Source organism: Condylura cristata, unplaced genomic scaffold, assembly GCF_000260355.1.
Source record: "Condylura cristata isolate star-nosed mole 26May11 unplaced genomic scaffold, ConCri1.0 scaffold00019, whole genome shotgun sequence".
In the NCBI taxonomy this organism is placed as follows: Eukaryota; Metazoa; Chordata; class Mammalia; order Eulipotyphla; family Talpidae; genus Condylura; species Condylura cristata.
In genome coordinates this window covers 3,304,651-3,320,253 of record NW_004567120.1, presented here as the reverse complement: position 1 = coordinate 3,320,253, position 15,603 = coordinate 3,304,651, and the positions used below count along the sequence as shown (strand labels likewise).

Sequence of the window (15,603 nt, the reverse complement as noted above, 5' to 3'; positions counted from 1 at the left end):
TCCCCACTCTGTCTCTGGTGAGGCCTCTCGCCGCCCCTGGGCCTCTGGCCTGTACCCCAGTTCTGTATGCACAAATAAATAAATCTTAAAAAAAAATATGAAGCAGCTTGTTTCAAAAGGAAGATAAAATACTTAAAACTGTAAAAATTTCCCATGTATTCAGATTTTTGACAAAAGGTATTTTTACGGCTTTGCATCTTTCTCTGGGGGTCTGGGAATACAGTGCTTCTCTTCCCAGCATGCTGAGACGTACTGAGTTCAAGCACATAGAGGTAAGGAGCCAGTGAAGAGATCTAAAATGTGGCAGTGAGGTATAAAGCAGAAAGGCTTTAAGATTGTGGTGACTTGTGTGATGGAAGCAATGGGCTTTTTTCCTACTAGATCATAGAGGACCTTCAACCTGATAGATAAAAATCAATTTACAAAGTACCGACAATGTTCCTATCATTAGTGTAAGGTAAGCTGTCTGCTTTTCAAATTGTTACTTTCCTGACTCAAGTTGGTGGTATAAAGGCCAAAAACATTGGTCACTTTTTCATAATTGAGATCCTGAAACTTCTGGACTAGGCCACATTTAGGGAAGATTGAAGTTCCCGGTAAACAGTTTGGCTGAGGAATTCACAGGAATCAGTAATTCCTCATTTATGTATTCCACAAATTTCTTGAACATGAACAATGTAGCAGACAACCTTCTGGGCACTGTGCATGGTGTAGTGACAATACAGACAAAAAGTGGGTGGACTTCAAGTTGATTGTGTTAAGGGAAGTGTGTCAGAAAGTGCAAGATAAATACTGGATCGCCTCGCTCATCTGTGGAACAGAAAAATGACCAAAAAATACAAAGGCAAAATATAGAAGGAATAAATCTTGGCCTTAGAATTTAATGGTAACTATCTGGGTATCACTCAATAGGATTAAAAACTAACCTCTACTGAATTTATCTCTGGTAAATTTACCATCTACCACAACAGTCATCAACCCTACCTCAGTCATACAAATTAAGCAGCCTCTTGCTTTCCTTATGTTTTCTATTCAGACTTTCTAGAGTTGCAGATGCCAAAGAGGAGATCAAATCAGTAGATTTCACACATCCTGGTCACTATCTTAACAGAAGATTATGTATTGTTTTTGGGTCCACAATGAAGCGACATTTCTAGAGAAGGCAGAGAGAGATGTTGGTAAGGGTCACAGGAAATACAGATTGAGAACACAAAGCTTGGAAAAACCACACTAAACATACGGTACAGAGGTGTGGGGATGGAGGCCAAGGTGAAAGATAGGAATGAGAAACAAAGGACATCAGTCTCCCTCCCCCCAGGACCTTAAGAAGGTCACTAGTGACAAAATTCCTATGATCTTAAAAATACCCTAAGGCTGATCATTTCAGAAAAGGTAATTTGCCATCATCTCTTGGGAACCAGTACACAATCTGGTTTATGAGATGCATGCATTGCTTTTGGAAACTTCAGGCATCAACATAATGGCTAGAGAAACTTTGTACTATCATTCTGGAACCACAAACTATTGTACTTCTTAGTCATCCACTTACTTCCATTCTCATCTCATTGCTGTCACTTGGTCTGTTTTCCCTGACTTTCCCAAGTTATCCCAGTTACCCTAGGATATTTAATTAAATATAAGAAATCAGGTTCTATCTTCACTTTCAAACTCCAAATAAATCAAAGCCAATTTGAAAAAAGAGGTGGTTAATCTTCCAATTTTAATGCCTGAAAAGTCACCCAGGGATCTATCATGTGCAATTCTGCATTAGTTTTCAGACAGCCTCAAAAATAAAATATTGAAATTGATTTATGATTATATGTACTCTAATATTGTGCTTTCTTGAAGGATGGAGAGAAGATAAAGGAAGGATGCCTTTCAGTGCCCACAAAAAAAAGACAAAGTTGAATACTTAACCAAAATATAGCAGTTAGATAATCCAAATATATTTTATTACATTTAATAAGCATTTAAAATTCAAGCTGTAATACAGCTGAATGACTGCTTTTACTTTTAGATGCAAAATAAGTCAGTTTTACATTTAATTATACATTACACTTTGTTGGTTACATTGTTCATATGGAAAAAGCTTTTATTATTAGCAAATTATATTAACTGTAAAAATGGAAATTAAATAAATTTAAATATGGAAAATTAAAAGTAATATATAAATATGCAAAAGGAAACTGGTTTATTGATATTTTTTTTGTCAACTTGGTTAACATATCCCATTAAATGGTTTGGTGTGAAAACCCTACAACTTCATAATTCTAAGATCCAAGGGCACAAATCAAAGTCCACATATAGTTTATACTTACATGAAAAGGAAAAGAAAGAATATCAAAAGAAACAAAAACGTTATTCATACTTTGATTACTATTTTGATATTAAACACAATCTAACAATGAACTTAACCTAAACCTAACTTCATCTTAATAAACCTAAGTATTCTTTACATGTTACATTTAAAACCTGTTTCCACAACAAATATAATACATGACTAGTTCTAGAACTTTATATCACAAAGGGAAAAGTAATGTCATTTTTGAGAATTCATTTTTATTATTGTTATATTATTTCAGTATTTAAAAAAAAATCAGTTCTTAATGCAGGTACAGGTTTAACAGTTTTTAGAGTTTCACTATGCTCACAGATTTTTACTCAAGAATCGTAGTAGTTTTAAAGCTACAAATTATCAAGAAGAAAAACGAAGGTTAGTGAGAGTTTAAGAAAGGCTTATTTCTTTAAAATTGACTTTTTTTGTTATGTTTCATGTTTTTAATTTTTTTTAAAAAAAAAAAAGCTCTCTCTGGCATAAGCCCAGCAACATGCAAGTTGCACTTTTTCTGGAAGTTCTACTTGAAGAGTTTTAGCATTTTTAAATTGCCATACGGTCCAAGTAATTTGAATATTGCTTACTGAGTACTTTAAGAATACTTCTGCTGTTCTGTAGCACTTTTGTTATCTTATTTTGCATGTGTAGTTTTCATGTGAGGGTTGTTGTTCCCGTTACTTTTGACATGAGAGCAAATCGATCCTCTTTCAAGCTACACTGTGTTTCAGAAGCTTTAGTTACCAATTTCCATGTACTTATAGCTACACTTTACCCAGTGAACAGTCAGACTTTTTCAGGACTTTGTTCAGTGAATTATAAAAATGTTTTCTTTTGTACCTTTTAAAATATTGATATGTTTGTGAAGGAGGCACCAGTTTAGTGCTTCCCAGCTACATTTTGATATAAAACATAAGTGAAAATTATAGTATCACTGACAAAAAAATGGACAAAGTGCACATTTTTGTGTTCTATTTTGGGGATTTTGTTATTGTTATTTTGTGGGGGGTTGCTTTGAGGTTGTTTTTTTCCCAGTTTGAACCTGATCTGGACACAACTTAGGAAAAAAAAACTCCAATGGGAGAAATAATTCAATAAATATTATGGTACAATGTGAGGATAAAAAAGGGGTCAAGGAACAAATTTTGCCTGAAGTTAAATATCATACAAAAGACCCAGTACTTTTAAATTTAAAGATTTTCGAAAATAAATAAGATATTAATGCAAGTGTATTTTGTTGCAAGTATTTTGTTGTTGTTGTTTTCATTATTTTGTCTGTTTTTATGTTATTTTTTGGCTCTTTTGTTTGGATTGATTTGATTTGGCTTATCTATTTTTTTTCTTCAATATGCTCCTGACTTGGGCACAAATTTAGCAGCTGTTTGCATTGTGCTCCAAAATTTAATATGAAAGAATAAGTAATTTAAAGTTATATGCCTCATAAATATAGATACGTCTCTACTTTCTTCCAACAATAGCAACAAAAAATTATAAATGCAAGTAGTAAGAAGGTACTTTTTGTTTTCCTGTTTTAGGTTTTCCTGTTATTTTGTTGTTACATTTTTTCTATTTGTTCTGATCTGGACACAAACGCAATAGTGTTTTAACTGCACTGTGCTTCAAAATTTCACATGGTGAATAAGTATTTCAGAGAAAGCAGTCTCTCCAAGGAAAGATAGTAAATCTTAAGGAAAATAATGTTGGCGTTGCTTATTTTTTATGGATATTATTTTTTGTGATTTTCCACTTTACACCTGAAGTTTCACATGAAAATTTTAATGTAGTGTTAGAAAAGGAATAAAATTTCTAAAAACCAACACTGCTACTGATAACACATGTGTAAATCCAGTTAATTTTCTGTTTGTTCTCAGCCATATTCACACATTTTTGATTTCCTGCTTTCAAAATATATACAATAAATATTTCCAGCTCTTTTAAATTTGACATATCCTGCATCAATAATGTTTAGGTTAAAATATATTCTTATGCTAAAATCAATGACAATTCAAAAAAGAAAATAAAAGGCTAGCATATATCAGTAGTAACACAGAGGTTATTTTTTAATAATCCCTGAAATTGTTCTATATTTATAGGCCCAAACCAATTACCAAATATTACCAGAATAGAAATATCTTTTTCAGAGTTTTAAGTCATCTGCGTATCATTAAGGTCAAGACCACTGATCACTTATATAATGTGATATAATGAAATTCCAACCCAGAAGAGTTTTGCAATCCCTGTTGGTTGCTGTAATTAGACCTGACCTATAATTATTGAACAAAACAGCACTTGTACAGTAAACATTCAAATAATGTATCTGACTGTATTTAGTACATTATCTATTCTCAGCATCATCAGCTTCTACACTTTTCTCTTATAGCATTGGAAAAATCATAGGAGAAATCATATCTGACCCTAAATACAGTTCTCGTACCTAGAAAGTGGCTTCTAGCGTTAATTCACCGCCATTCTGTGTTGTTTGATCACTAGCTTCCTCTTGAATAGCTGGAAGGGAAGGTTTTGTGGTCAGAGGGGTTTCCGTCTTAAACAGGGATTCCATTCTGATGTGGGTATTGATGTAAAAAGACTTCTGAAAGGACTCCAGCGTGAAATAATAGATAAAAGGATCAAAGCAACAGTTGAGAGTAGCGAGGCACAAGGTGATTGGGTACATGATCTTTGCAAATCTTTCCAACAAGCAATTGGTAATGGCTTGGGAACGCACAAGGGCATATAGAAAAAGTACAGAGTTGTAGGGCACAAAACATACCACAAAGACTGCCATATGCACTGTGATCATCTTCAGTACTTTTTTCTTGTTGGTTCCAATTTGAGACAGAGTAGCAGGCTTACGAAGAGTTCTGAGCACCACAGAAGAGCAAGAGACATTCAAAATCAAAGGAATGATGAATCCAACAATTTCAATAAATATGGTGATCTTAGACAGATAAGTCTTCCAGACACGTTTGGAGAAGCCTTCAAAACAGGTTGTAGCTGCGTTGTTGACATTAGTGGTGGAGAACAAAGAGGCTGAAATACCTCCACTGAGGACCAGAATCCAGACTCCAGCACACACAATGGCAGAATTCCTCCTGGTCCTAATGGTACGAGATCGGAAAGGATAGACAATGGCCAGGAAACGATCCACACTGATACATGTGAGGAAGAGCATGCTCCCGTAGATGTTGGTGAGGAACGCAGTACCAGAGATCTTGCAGAGGGTGTCACCAAAAGGCCAGTGTCGGTTGAAATTGTAAAATATTTTGAAAGGTAGCGTGCAGACAAAGAGCAAATCAGAGAGGGCCAGATTGGTGATAAAAATAGCAGTCTCACTTCTCATTTTCACCCGGAAGCAGAAGACAAACAGAGAGGCACTGTTGGTTATCAGACCCAGGATGAATACTACACTGTAGACAGCACCATTCAGATTATACTTGAAGGAATCATCAACAATGCATGTATTATTGGCAGTAACATTGCCCAACCTGGGTCTGAGGCTTGAATTTAAATCTTGAAATTGGAAATCAATGAATCTTCTGTCACCCATGGGTTTTTGTTGTTGTTGCTGTTGTTGTTGTTTCAGAAGGCCTGCTGACTGCAGGGTTCAGCACTCTGAGACTAGGTCCTGGTAGGAAATGTTTTCCTCCTAGGAGACACAATATGGTGTGAATCATTAAATCTGCCTTGCTGTCCATGGTTTCTGAAGTCTACGACATTCTGCCCACACAGAATGGAAGATAACATTGCACATTTAGTGTGGTTTGACGAACACTTTTTGAACACTTACCATTTGTTAACAGGTACTACAAAAATATATTTAGGAGTGAGAGATTTCATGTTCAATACAAGTGCAATACTATAGCATTGTAATGAACAAGAATAAGGAGTTGGTTGTTTTGGAACCAAAGGTAAGGGGAGCTTTAATAGATAAATCGTTACAAATTTCCATGGTGCTTTTTGGCTTTCAAAAGTATGTTTTTCGTTAATTCCCACAAAAACACCATTTTATAGGCACAGAAAAACTGAGGCTTATGTCACTTATTTTTATAATAATGCCAGAAGTGGAAAAAAAATGTTAAATGCTATAGTCAGAATCAGAACCCAGAGGTTTTTTTTTTTTAATTCCTAACTAAAAGATTATTAAACTACTCTAAATTTCATCAGCTACTCTCCAGTATTACTAAATTTCACTGTTTGTGTATATTAGTCCTATTGCACAATACTAAATGTGGTTATGGGACCTCTAAAACAGGATCTTAAAAAGTTATGAGTAAACTCCTAAAACAGATTTTTGATTCACCCTTTTCTTCTAAAACAAGAGTTAAGAAAAAAAAGAATCCTCAGTAATTAAGTTTCTGGCTAAAGGACTTTTTTAACCTATGTTTCTCACAACCAGAATATTTAAATGAAACTATCAGCATGCTCCTCTCCAACCCCTGCAGACTGTGATTCCTGTTCAAGCTTCTCCTGTGGTGCCATCTAAGCCTAGGGTATCTTCATTCTCCCTCTCCTACTGACCATTTCGTTAGTTGCTTCTATGCCTCCAGTTCCAAAACTGGCCAATGTCGATAAAGACTTTTCTGGCTGAATACAAATGCAATGTGAAAGGTAGTTTTAACAAACAACTATCTCCATGCCTCATTGTTCACCATGATCTGGCCAGTTCCATATCCTTAGCTGCCACCACTCACATATTTGGCAATCATTCACTAAGCCATCTTTTTGTTTTTGCATCTGGGCCACCATTGTTTAAAGGTGCATATGAAAATCTTACTAAACTTTTTATAGGACAACAGCTGCCATTGGGCAGATAATGTATTCAAATGTACTCTATAAAACACCACGGAGAAGTAACTGCTGAATGATTTCTTTTCAATGAAGAGGATATGAAATAGAAGTGGTCTTTGTCCTCTGACATATCCATTAATGGGTTTTCACATAATTACATTCTGAAATATGAAAAGCATTTCTCTGAAGTGATTCCTCCTTATGTCACTTTTACCCTTCAACTCAGGTCAGAGTCTCTGTATATAACAGTGAAAGGAGAGGAGGGGGAACCTGCCAAGGATATAAAGACCTGAAATCATGTCAACTAGTGCTTGGCTTGAGAAAAAATAAATCACCCACTGAAGTGCCTAAAGGGAGAAATGACCGTGGAGACTACAGCATGTAAAGCAAAAAGCGATCATTTTAATGGGTATAACTTTAAAGATCAAATTAGAAATTTACTATTCCTGAATACTCAGTCAATAAATCTTTATGGAGTGGCTCCTCTGAACCTGTCCTTCTTGGACATTTAGTCTCATGAGCCCAATTCAACTTTTGCCAGAAGCAATCTTGATAACCAAAAATTAGTAGGAAACCATTACCAGGTAAGGTCCGGGAGGGAAGGGGGGAAGTCACACTAAGAAGTAGTAAAAGAAAGTGGAGAGGGTGGAAAAGAGACAGAAAATTATCAGAGAAGGAAAAAACCTGGAAAATAAGAAAAAGGTAAAAAAGAGAGAGAGAGAGAAAGTGAGAACTCCAATCCTGTTCTCTCTACCTTGCTCCCATCTTTTCCTTTCAATTATCTCAGAAAAAAAAAAGTATGTAATCATTGTGTTTACTGAAGCAGAACAGCACAAACAGAGCATGGAAATTCTCAGTTAACTGGGGTTCCTATCTCGGTTTTGGAGCTGCAGTACCAAGTTTCTGCAGATTGTTGCACCAATAGGGTTGACAGAAGGAAAAAGAAGCTAACTTTTCGACTACTTAAACCACTTTAGATACTACTTTTAATACCCCCACTTTCTATTAGACCAATATTTTTCACTGTTGAAAGAAATGTAGTCAAAGAAATGTCCCTTTAATATAGTCACACAATCTAAAGAAATAATGAAATGACAAAACTAATTTCAAAGGCAACCTTCATTCACTATGATCTGCTTGCACCTGCCGTCAAAAAAGACTGCCCAAAATGTTTATTTTACTTGGAAAATGTATTCATAATAGAAGCCTTTTCACTTCTGCCCAGAATCCTTCCAGTCTGCCCACTACTGACCCTCTGACACAACACGTATCTAGCTCCCTGCTTTTACTTTGTACTTTACAAGATTGTTTTTTTCCAAATAGGTTAGGTTTTGTCCAGCTTTCCATTCAGTTTTATGTCTCCCATAACATATACACTATACCCACAGCAGGCAGTCTGCAAATGCCTGGCACTTCTGTTTTGCTGCTTTGAGTAACCAAATCCTGTGGGAGAGAAAGAGTCACAAATAAGAAAGCATTACAGTCTTCAATCCTGAAGAGAGAGCATGGGAAAATTGCCACTGTGGCCCTATTCATAGCTTTCCCTTTCTCAAACACACAGCACCTTTGCTGTCTAGCAGTGAGGGTGTGGTACTGGGACTTAACACAGCATTGGAAGCAAGGAGTTCTATTTCTGACTCAGACGCGGTTCACTCTGTAACTTGGCTGTGCTGTTTCTCTTCCCTGTATAAACATTACCTCTGAGCCTCACAGCTGAGGTTAGGAAGATTCAACAGGGCTTAGTAGCTTCGAGCCCGACCTAACCACAAAGAAACATTAGACAAGTTTTCTTCCTTCTCCCTCCCATGACACAAGCAGACACCTCTGTCGCTGTCTCTTCGCTTTCCGAACTTCATATTAGCGGAATAGCCTTCTCTTAACATCAAGTATACCTTATCCCTCAGAGGGATATACAATTTTCCCATACCAGGAAAATCCAGGAGGGTGATGGCAAAGGACTATCTCTCACTGAGCATGTTACAAAAAAATTAGAGTGGCCTTTGGCTCTTACGCTGATTTTAAAGGATGATCAGTGATGTTCAAGTAACAAAGTCCTTTTTCAGACTGGCTTCCGTTTTTTTTGTTTGTTTGTTTGTTTGTTTGTTTGTTTGTTTGTTTGTTTGTTTTACTAGAAGAAACAGTGTTTTTAACCACTAGATTTTTCTAAATGGCTAACATACTGTACACTCGATGTAGTCAAAGGGCCAACATTTGAGCTTCATATGAAATGAAGAAGGAATAAAGTAGGCTGAAACAAGTAAGTGCATCTTTCATTGAAAGTAACATTAAACTCTTGTCTCATAAAGACCTTTGTAGCTAGTTATCCCAACAATTAGTCATCTAGAGGATTCAGAGTGTTGAGTATGTATATTTTTATTGACAATGGACAGAGAACAGGTCACCTGGAGGATGACCAAAGAGAAATCTGACACTTGATGAATTTTTAACTTTGACCTACATATATGGAGCCAGTTCGGACAGATCATAAAAATGTTCATTTTTCTTTTTAAAAAACGGCTAATGATAATGAAATATACCATGTTTGGGGACTTGGGGCTCCTACAGAAGTGAGGTTGGTCAGTGTTTTGGCCCTATAATGATGAGTACTTCAAAGTACTTCACTAAATGCTAAATTTTCAGATGATACATTAAAAAGAAAGCTCTAACTTCTGATATATGCCTATTAGCCTAGAAAGACTGGCTTATTTTATCAAGGCTTCAAGAAGACAAGGCCTTGAAAGCAGAATATATTCAAATTCACTGGCTTCGGTTCCTTTTCAATGAGCTGTGTCAGGTCAGAAATACTGATCCCCAGAGTACTTCTCCTTCTGCTCTCAGAGAAGCTTAGGAACATTGACACAATAGTTTTCAGAGGAAGCCAAAGTCTATTGTGTCCTTGCCTATAAATATCTAGCAGTGAAGAAAACTAAAAAATACAAAAATGTTGCCAAAAATACAGCTCAAAACCACCCTGCTGTATGTAATAGGGAATATGTTCCAGACTGTTGCTCTTCAAATGAGTGATCGCTAACAGATAAGACTCCTTAAGGAAATCTTCTAGGCCAAGTCACAGGCACAGATCACAGTTATACACATGGTTCTAATTGATGCTCCTATTCATTGGTTAATATCTCATAACAGTTTTCAAAGCACAGCTGAATCTCATGACTTTACATATGGAAGAAACCTAGGTAAACATTTCATTCCAGAGCTATGCTAGGAAATTGATCTGTATCAGGCCCCCTTACCAGCCTTCCTATGTATCAAATGTTTATTAGATGAATTAGGTTCATGTATTTTTGAAGCAAGAACTAAAATGGCTTTATAAAATGGTTTCTCCATGTTGAATCAGGTTTGCATTGTGCCCTTTCTGCATGTTATTTGAGGAGATCAGGAAACTGACACAGACCCAACACTGGAATATATATTTTTACACCAAAATAGGCTCTAGTCTTCCACTAACCCTTCACCTGATGACACTCTCCAATTTTTGTAAAATAATGTACTTCAGTGCTCCACATGTTGGGGCCAACGATTGCATCAAGCATACTAAAGTAGAATTTTTCCTAACAGTAACAGAGTAAGACAACTGCAGAGAAATTGCTCAACCTAATATTATGAAATGTCTAGTCTTGAGACTCAATAGCTCATCTCAACAGAAGCCCTAGCCTTCTGGGAAAAAATTTTGGATGTTCCTACAAAAGCTCATTTCCAAATTCTGTTAGACTCATGCATGCCAATTAAGAATTTAGTTTTATTCCATATATTTGAACAGGGAAATCAGTTATCAATTTGCATATCAATTCATCTGATATATCTGGGTACTTAAACCGATAATATGAATAAAAACCATGCCTTAAACCAAAGAACATCTACAGCAAAATTATCTGCATTACAATAAACATTACAAATCCTACATCTGGGCCCTCCCTGGTGGCACAGCGGTTTAAAGTAGAGCACTAAGAAGCTAAATCCACTTCCGCATGAGTTTGACACCCGCCTGCCCTAGAAGTGATCCACATGGCATAGCAGACCTCTCCTAACCCGCCCTCTGCTCTACTCAGCAGTGTAATTCAATGATCTGCCTGGTCTGCGCCCCACTCTGTGTCTGGTGAAGCCTGTCACAGCTCCGCACTTCTGGCCTGTACCCCAGTTCTGTATGAATAAATAAATAAATCTTAAAAAAAATCCTACATCTATTCATGATTTTTAGATTACATAGTCTGTAATAAACCAAAAGTATTGGTTATTACAAAGGTGGAGAATGAAATTAACAATTTTGAGAAAGCTATTACCAGGAAATTGATACACATTGTTGAAAACAAATTCTGATAGCAATTTTATCTGAGATTAGAATAATAGATCAACTTTCTGAAAGTACCATGTTTACCTATTTCGTACTATGAATTGATGTTATGAAATAGAACCAGTCACAGTAGTGTGTCATGAAAAGAATGTTTCATTAAAATTTATACTAAGATAATAAAATAATTTAATATATTATATAAATCAGAGTAAATGAGAAGCAGAATATTTTAAAGTGGTATCTAAATATGCTGGAATTATTATTACAGAATTGCACATAAATTTGATTTTCCAAAATTATCACTGCTAGCCTTTATTTTACTATTCTATCTTATTAGTTATATTGAAAGCATAAAGTCCACACATCTGTAGAAACTATAATAATAACTTCAACATAACTAGTGACATCAAAAAATAGAAAAGTTCACCATTTCAAATGGTAATACATTACCTTAAAAATATCTGAATAAAGGAGTTTTCTCTTGGCACCTGAAGTTACACTGGTTCTTTGTTTTTTCTTTTCTTTTTCCCCAGGAAAACTGTGACTAATAAGCAGGGGGCCAGACAGAACAAGAGGAAAGTAGACGGGTACAACCTTGTCTTTAAGCTAGACCCCCACCTGTATGATTCCGTGCTCCTCTGCACTACAGTTAGAAGAACAAGGCTTCAATTACTGAGTGACAACCACTGCAGTCTCTAGTGATATCCTAGGCCTACCCAATATGATATATTTTGATATTTTCTAATCAGAATGCTGAACAAAATATTTACATAGAACCAGAAATATTCTGCAATGGAATTGTTACAAGTACCTGACTTTGAAACTTACTCATGTACTGTCTGTAAAGTTGAATCATTGGCTAATGTCAAACTTACAGTACTATCATATCTAATACTCTTCTGAACAAAAGTAGCCTAAACAAAGCAAACTGCTAAATCATACTCCAACTCTCCTGAAATAATTTGCTCTAATCTAAAGGAAAAAAAAATATGTGTTAAACAATTTAAAACATAATAGATGACCTTAATATTAAGGAGAATTGATTTTCACACTCATAGAGCAGTATTCCTAGAATAGTATGAATACTATTTTATTGATATATCTCAAAGGAAGAAGAAATATTTACATTATTTCTTTTTTGGCTTTCACTACTGATACAGATTATAAAGAAAACTTCTTTTTATTTGGAATCCAAGAAAACTAGGAAGTTCAAATACCTAGAAGTTTTCGTAGTTGGTGTTAATCAATATAATCACATACAGCCCCATCTAACTGTGAGGAAGTAAGTCATATCCCTTTCTGGACTTCAGATATTCTTCTCCTTCCACCTTGGCCTTGACTGACAGCAGCCTTCAACTGGTGCTATGGCAGTGGCCTCACTAGCTGTTCCCTCCTGTCCTTTGTTTTCACCTGCTCCCATTTGTCACTGCAAAATAGAAATTTTAAGACATCAAAGTCTGAGAAAAGAAGAATTAATCGTATTAGTCAATATAATTATCACTATATTTATTTTACTACCATCAGAAGTAAATATTATTTAATGCTAGAAAGTAGGAATCACAATCAAGATGTCACTTATATATTCTAGTGTTCCTAAAATCCTCATTTTCATCCTCTGTCCTTGTATCAGCAGGCATGTCAGTTCTAACTGTCCAGTCAATCCTCAACCCTCTCAATCTGTTCTGTAGTCACATCTCTCCTAAGGGTATCAAGATATTTCAAAACATGACCATTTAGAATCAGTAAACTAAGTATTCTATGCATTATTTTGATAACCTAATTATTGATCTAGGAAAAGTCCAGCTGGATTCCCAGTGCTGGGTGACTTCCTACTATGCTCTCAGTTTTCAATATGAATATTCACAAATACATTATAGGTTCAGCCCCCAACATGACAGCCAAGAGCAGTATATACATTATGACCACACACACAGAGAAAAAAAAAGGCAACTGCACAACTGGGCCCTGACACCACAGCAAGGACAACAGTTCTCACTAGATTTTCTGTCAAAAAGGGTTGAATAGATGAAGCTTTCACTAAACTTGGCCTGAGTGTTGCTATGAGTCATCTTCCCAGCCCTCTCTTTAATTTAGAGGACACAATCTGAACTGTTGGTCTTGTTCAGGGCAACCCCAGTCTGACTGTTCCAATAGGGCTTTCATTTGCATCTCTGATAGGCAGGAGATGTTTTAGAGTGTAAAAAGCCATCAAGTATATCAGCTGAAATACCCTTTTTCACAGAGAGCAACTTTTCATCTGTGACAAGAGAAAAGGATTTATGATCTATGTTAATGGATATATGTCTAGAGCTTGGATTTAAAAAACATGCTTGAAAGTCACTGGATAATGTGGGAGTTTAGGCTACTATTGTTGTCTTCATGTTAGTCTAGGAAAAAGAAAGCTGATATAATTTGGTAAGCTAACACAAAGTGAATAACCCCCACCGAGTTCAAAAATAGTCTACTCTCTGGGCTGGTCTGGTGTTTTCCAAGCTGAAATAATGATAAATACATTGTTATATTTCCTAAAATATAATTACTAAAATTCAGCATTTACCAACAAGATCTTTTTACCAAAAATCTTAAAAATATTCAAGATATGCAAGAGATTTTTTAATATTTTACATTTTGTATTTGTATGAAAAACAGATTCACTTTACTTATAATATCGAGTTCAATTTATGCCAAAATTAGCTTTGCATTGAAATGCTTCTTTATGGTCATATTCATGAATTATTCAATATAACAAATGTCACATTCCCCATAAATCTAGTAAGCATCAAAGACATGTCTCGTATAGTTTTACTAGAAAAACGCTCATCATAATAGAAGCCACATTAGCTCAAATCAACTCGAAACGCAAAATAAAGTTAGCCAAAAGAGTTTCTAAATTGCTCTACTTTGTGACTTTAAATCAGCTCTTAAGAACAACTATATTTACATGAAACAACGCCCTGAAAATCCTACATCGCTTCCACAAAACTATACTATTGCCAAAACAACAGAAATTCTTGCCTTTTTAACCATTCAACACACAGTATCCCTGTTTCCCCCGACACTCAAAGCTTCAGTGTTCCCACTGTTTCGCCATCCCCCACCCCCAAACGCCCAAATCAAATCTTTCTCAAAGAGACTTACCCCAAAAAAGAGTGTGCTAGATGAGACAGTGTGCTCATGCCTGTAGATAATTATCTAATAAACATGTAAACTGGCAACTCGCTTTTTAGAAGCGCAATATTACTCCTTTATTTATTTTTTTTAACAGGGAAAGGTTAGCTCAGCACAAAGTAGAGACGCGGTGCTGCTGCAGCTTCTTACTGCAAACTGCTCATTCTGAAATTGTGAGCTTATTTATATTTATCTCTTTCCCTTTGTTAAGTAATGGCCTTTTTGAATGCTGTAGCCGGCATGCCTTTAACAAACAAGGCACAAGAAAAGGCCCTAAGTGCAGACGGAGCCGAGGGCCAGGGGAACTCTTGGGGGTCTCAATAGGAAATGTTTTTCATTGGATAAGGAGTCAATACTAGCAGCCGAGATCCCGCCCAATCCTCTGAGCTCCATCGTTCCCTTAGTCACCAATCACTGGACTGAAGAAGTTTTTCCTTAAAAAGCATTGCCCAGGAAAAGCAGTTTTCACAGTCAAGAATTAGCAGCGTAAGTGTTACTTGACAATATAAAATAAATGTCTCTCCTGATCAGTTACTCCAGAGAGAAAGCCTTTGTGCCTGTGTTTGCTGCAGGAGTGCTAACTTTCCCCACCCCCTACAATTCTAGTAAGGATGAAGTGACAAAACTTCAGACTGACAGTAGTGTTTCAATTATAAGCAATCAACCTTTATTCTAACTTGTTTAAAATAATTTCAACAACATTGACGATAATAATAAATGGAAGCAAGGAAAGGCAAAAGTAAAAGGCACCATAAATATATTCTTATAATAATACTCAAATTAAATCTCCTACCAGTACAAAAAAATAAAATTCAGTACTACACTCACTAGCCAGTTAAATGCCCTCAGGTGAAAATACGCTGGAATCACCTAAATTCATGGACCAGAGAGTTCTGTGGTTAAAAGAAGATCTACGCTGTTCTTAAATAACTGCCAAAATGTCTAATTACCACGAAATTTTCAGAAGTTTGTAAAAACCAAAATAAATAGTGTAGAATCAATCTGTCTA

The 15,603-nt window shown here is 35.9% G+C and overlaps 1 protein-coding gene across 1 annotated transcript; it reads right to left on the bottom strand.

Moving 5' to 3' along the window:
- Positions 1-4,734: 4,734 nt before the first annotated feature.
- Positions 4,735-14,867, bottom strand: LPAR4 (lysophosphatidic acid receptor 4). Its single transcript, XM_004685612.1, has 2 exons — positions 14,565-14,867; positions 4,735-5,978 (listed from the first exon to the last, which is right to left on the bottom strand). Exon 2 carries the CDS (start codon positions 5,877-5,879, stop codon positions 4,767-4,769), a length of 1,113 nt encoding a protein of 370 aa, XP_004685669.1. The 5' UTR covers positions 5,880-5,978; positions 14,565-14,867; the 3' UTR covers positions 4,735-4,766.
- Positions 14,868-15,603: the final 736 nt, after the last annotated feature.

What these genes read in the sequence shown, in the direction of transcription:
- LPAR4 (XM_004685612.1), bottom strand. Translation starts at nt 5,879, where the DNA reads ATGGGTGACAGAAGATTCATTGATTTCCAATTTCAAGATTTAAATTCA.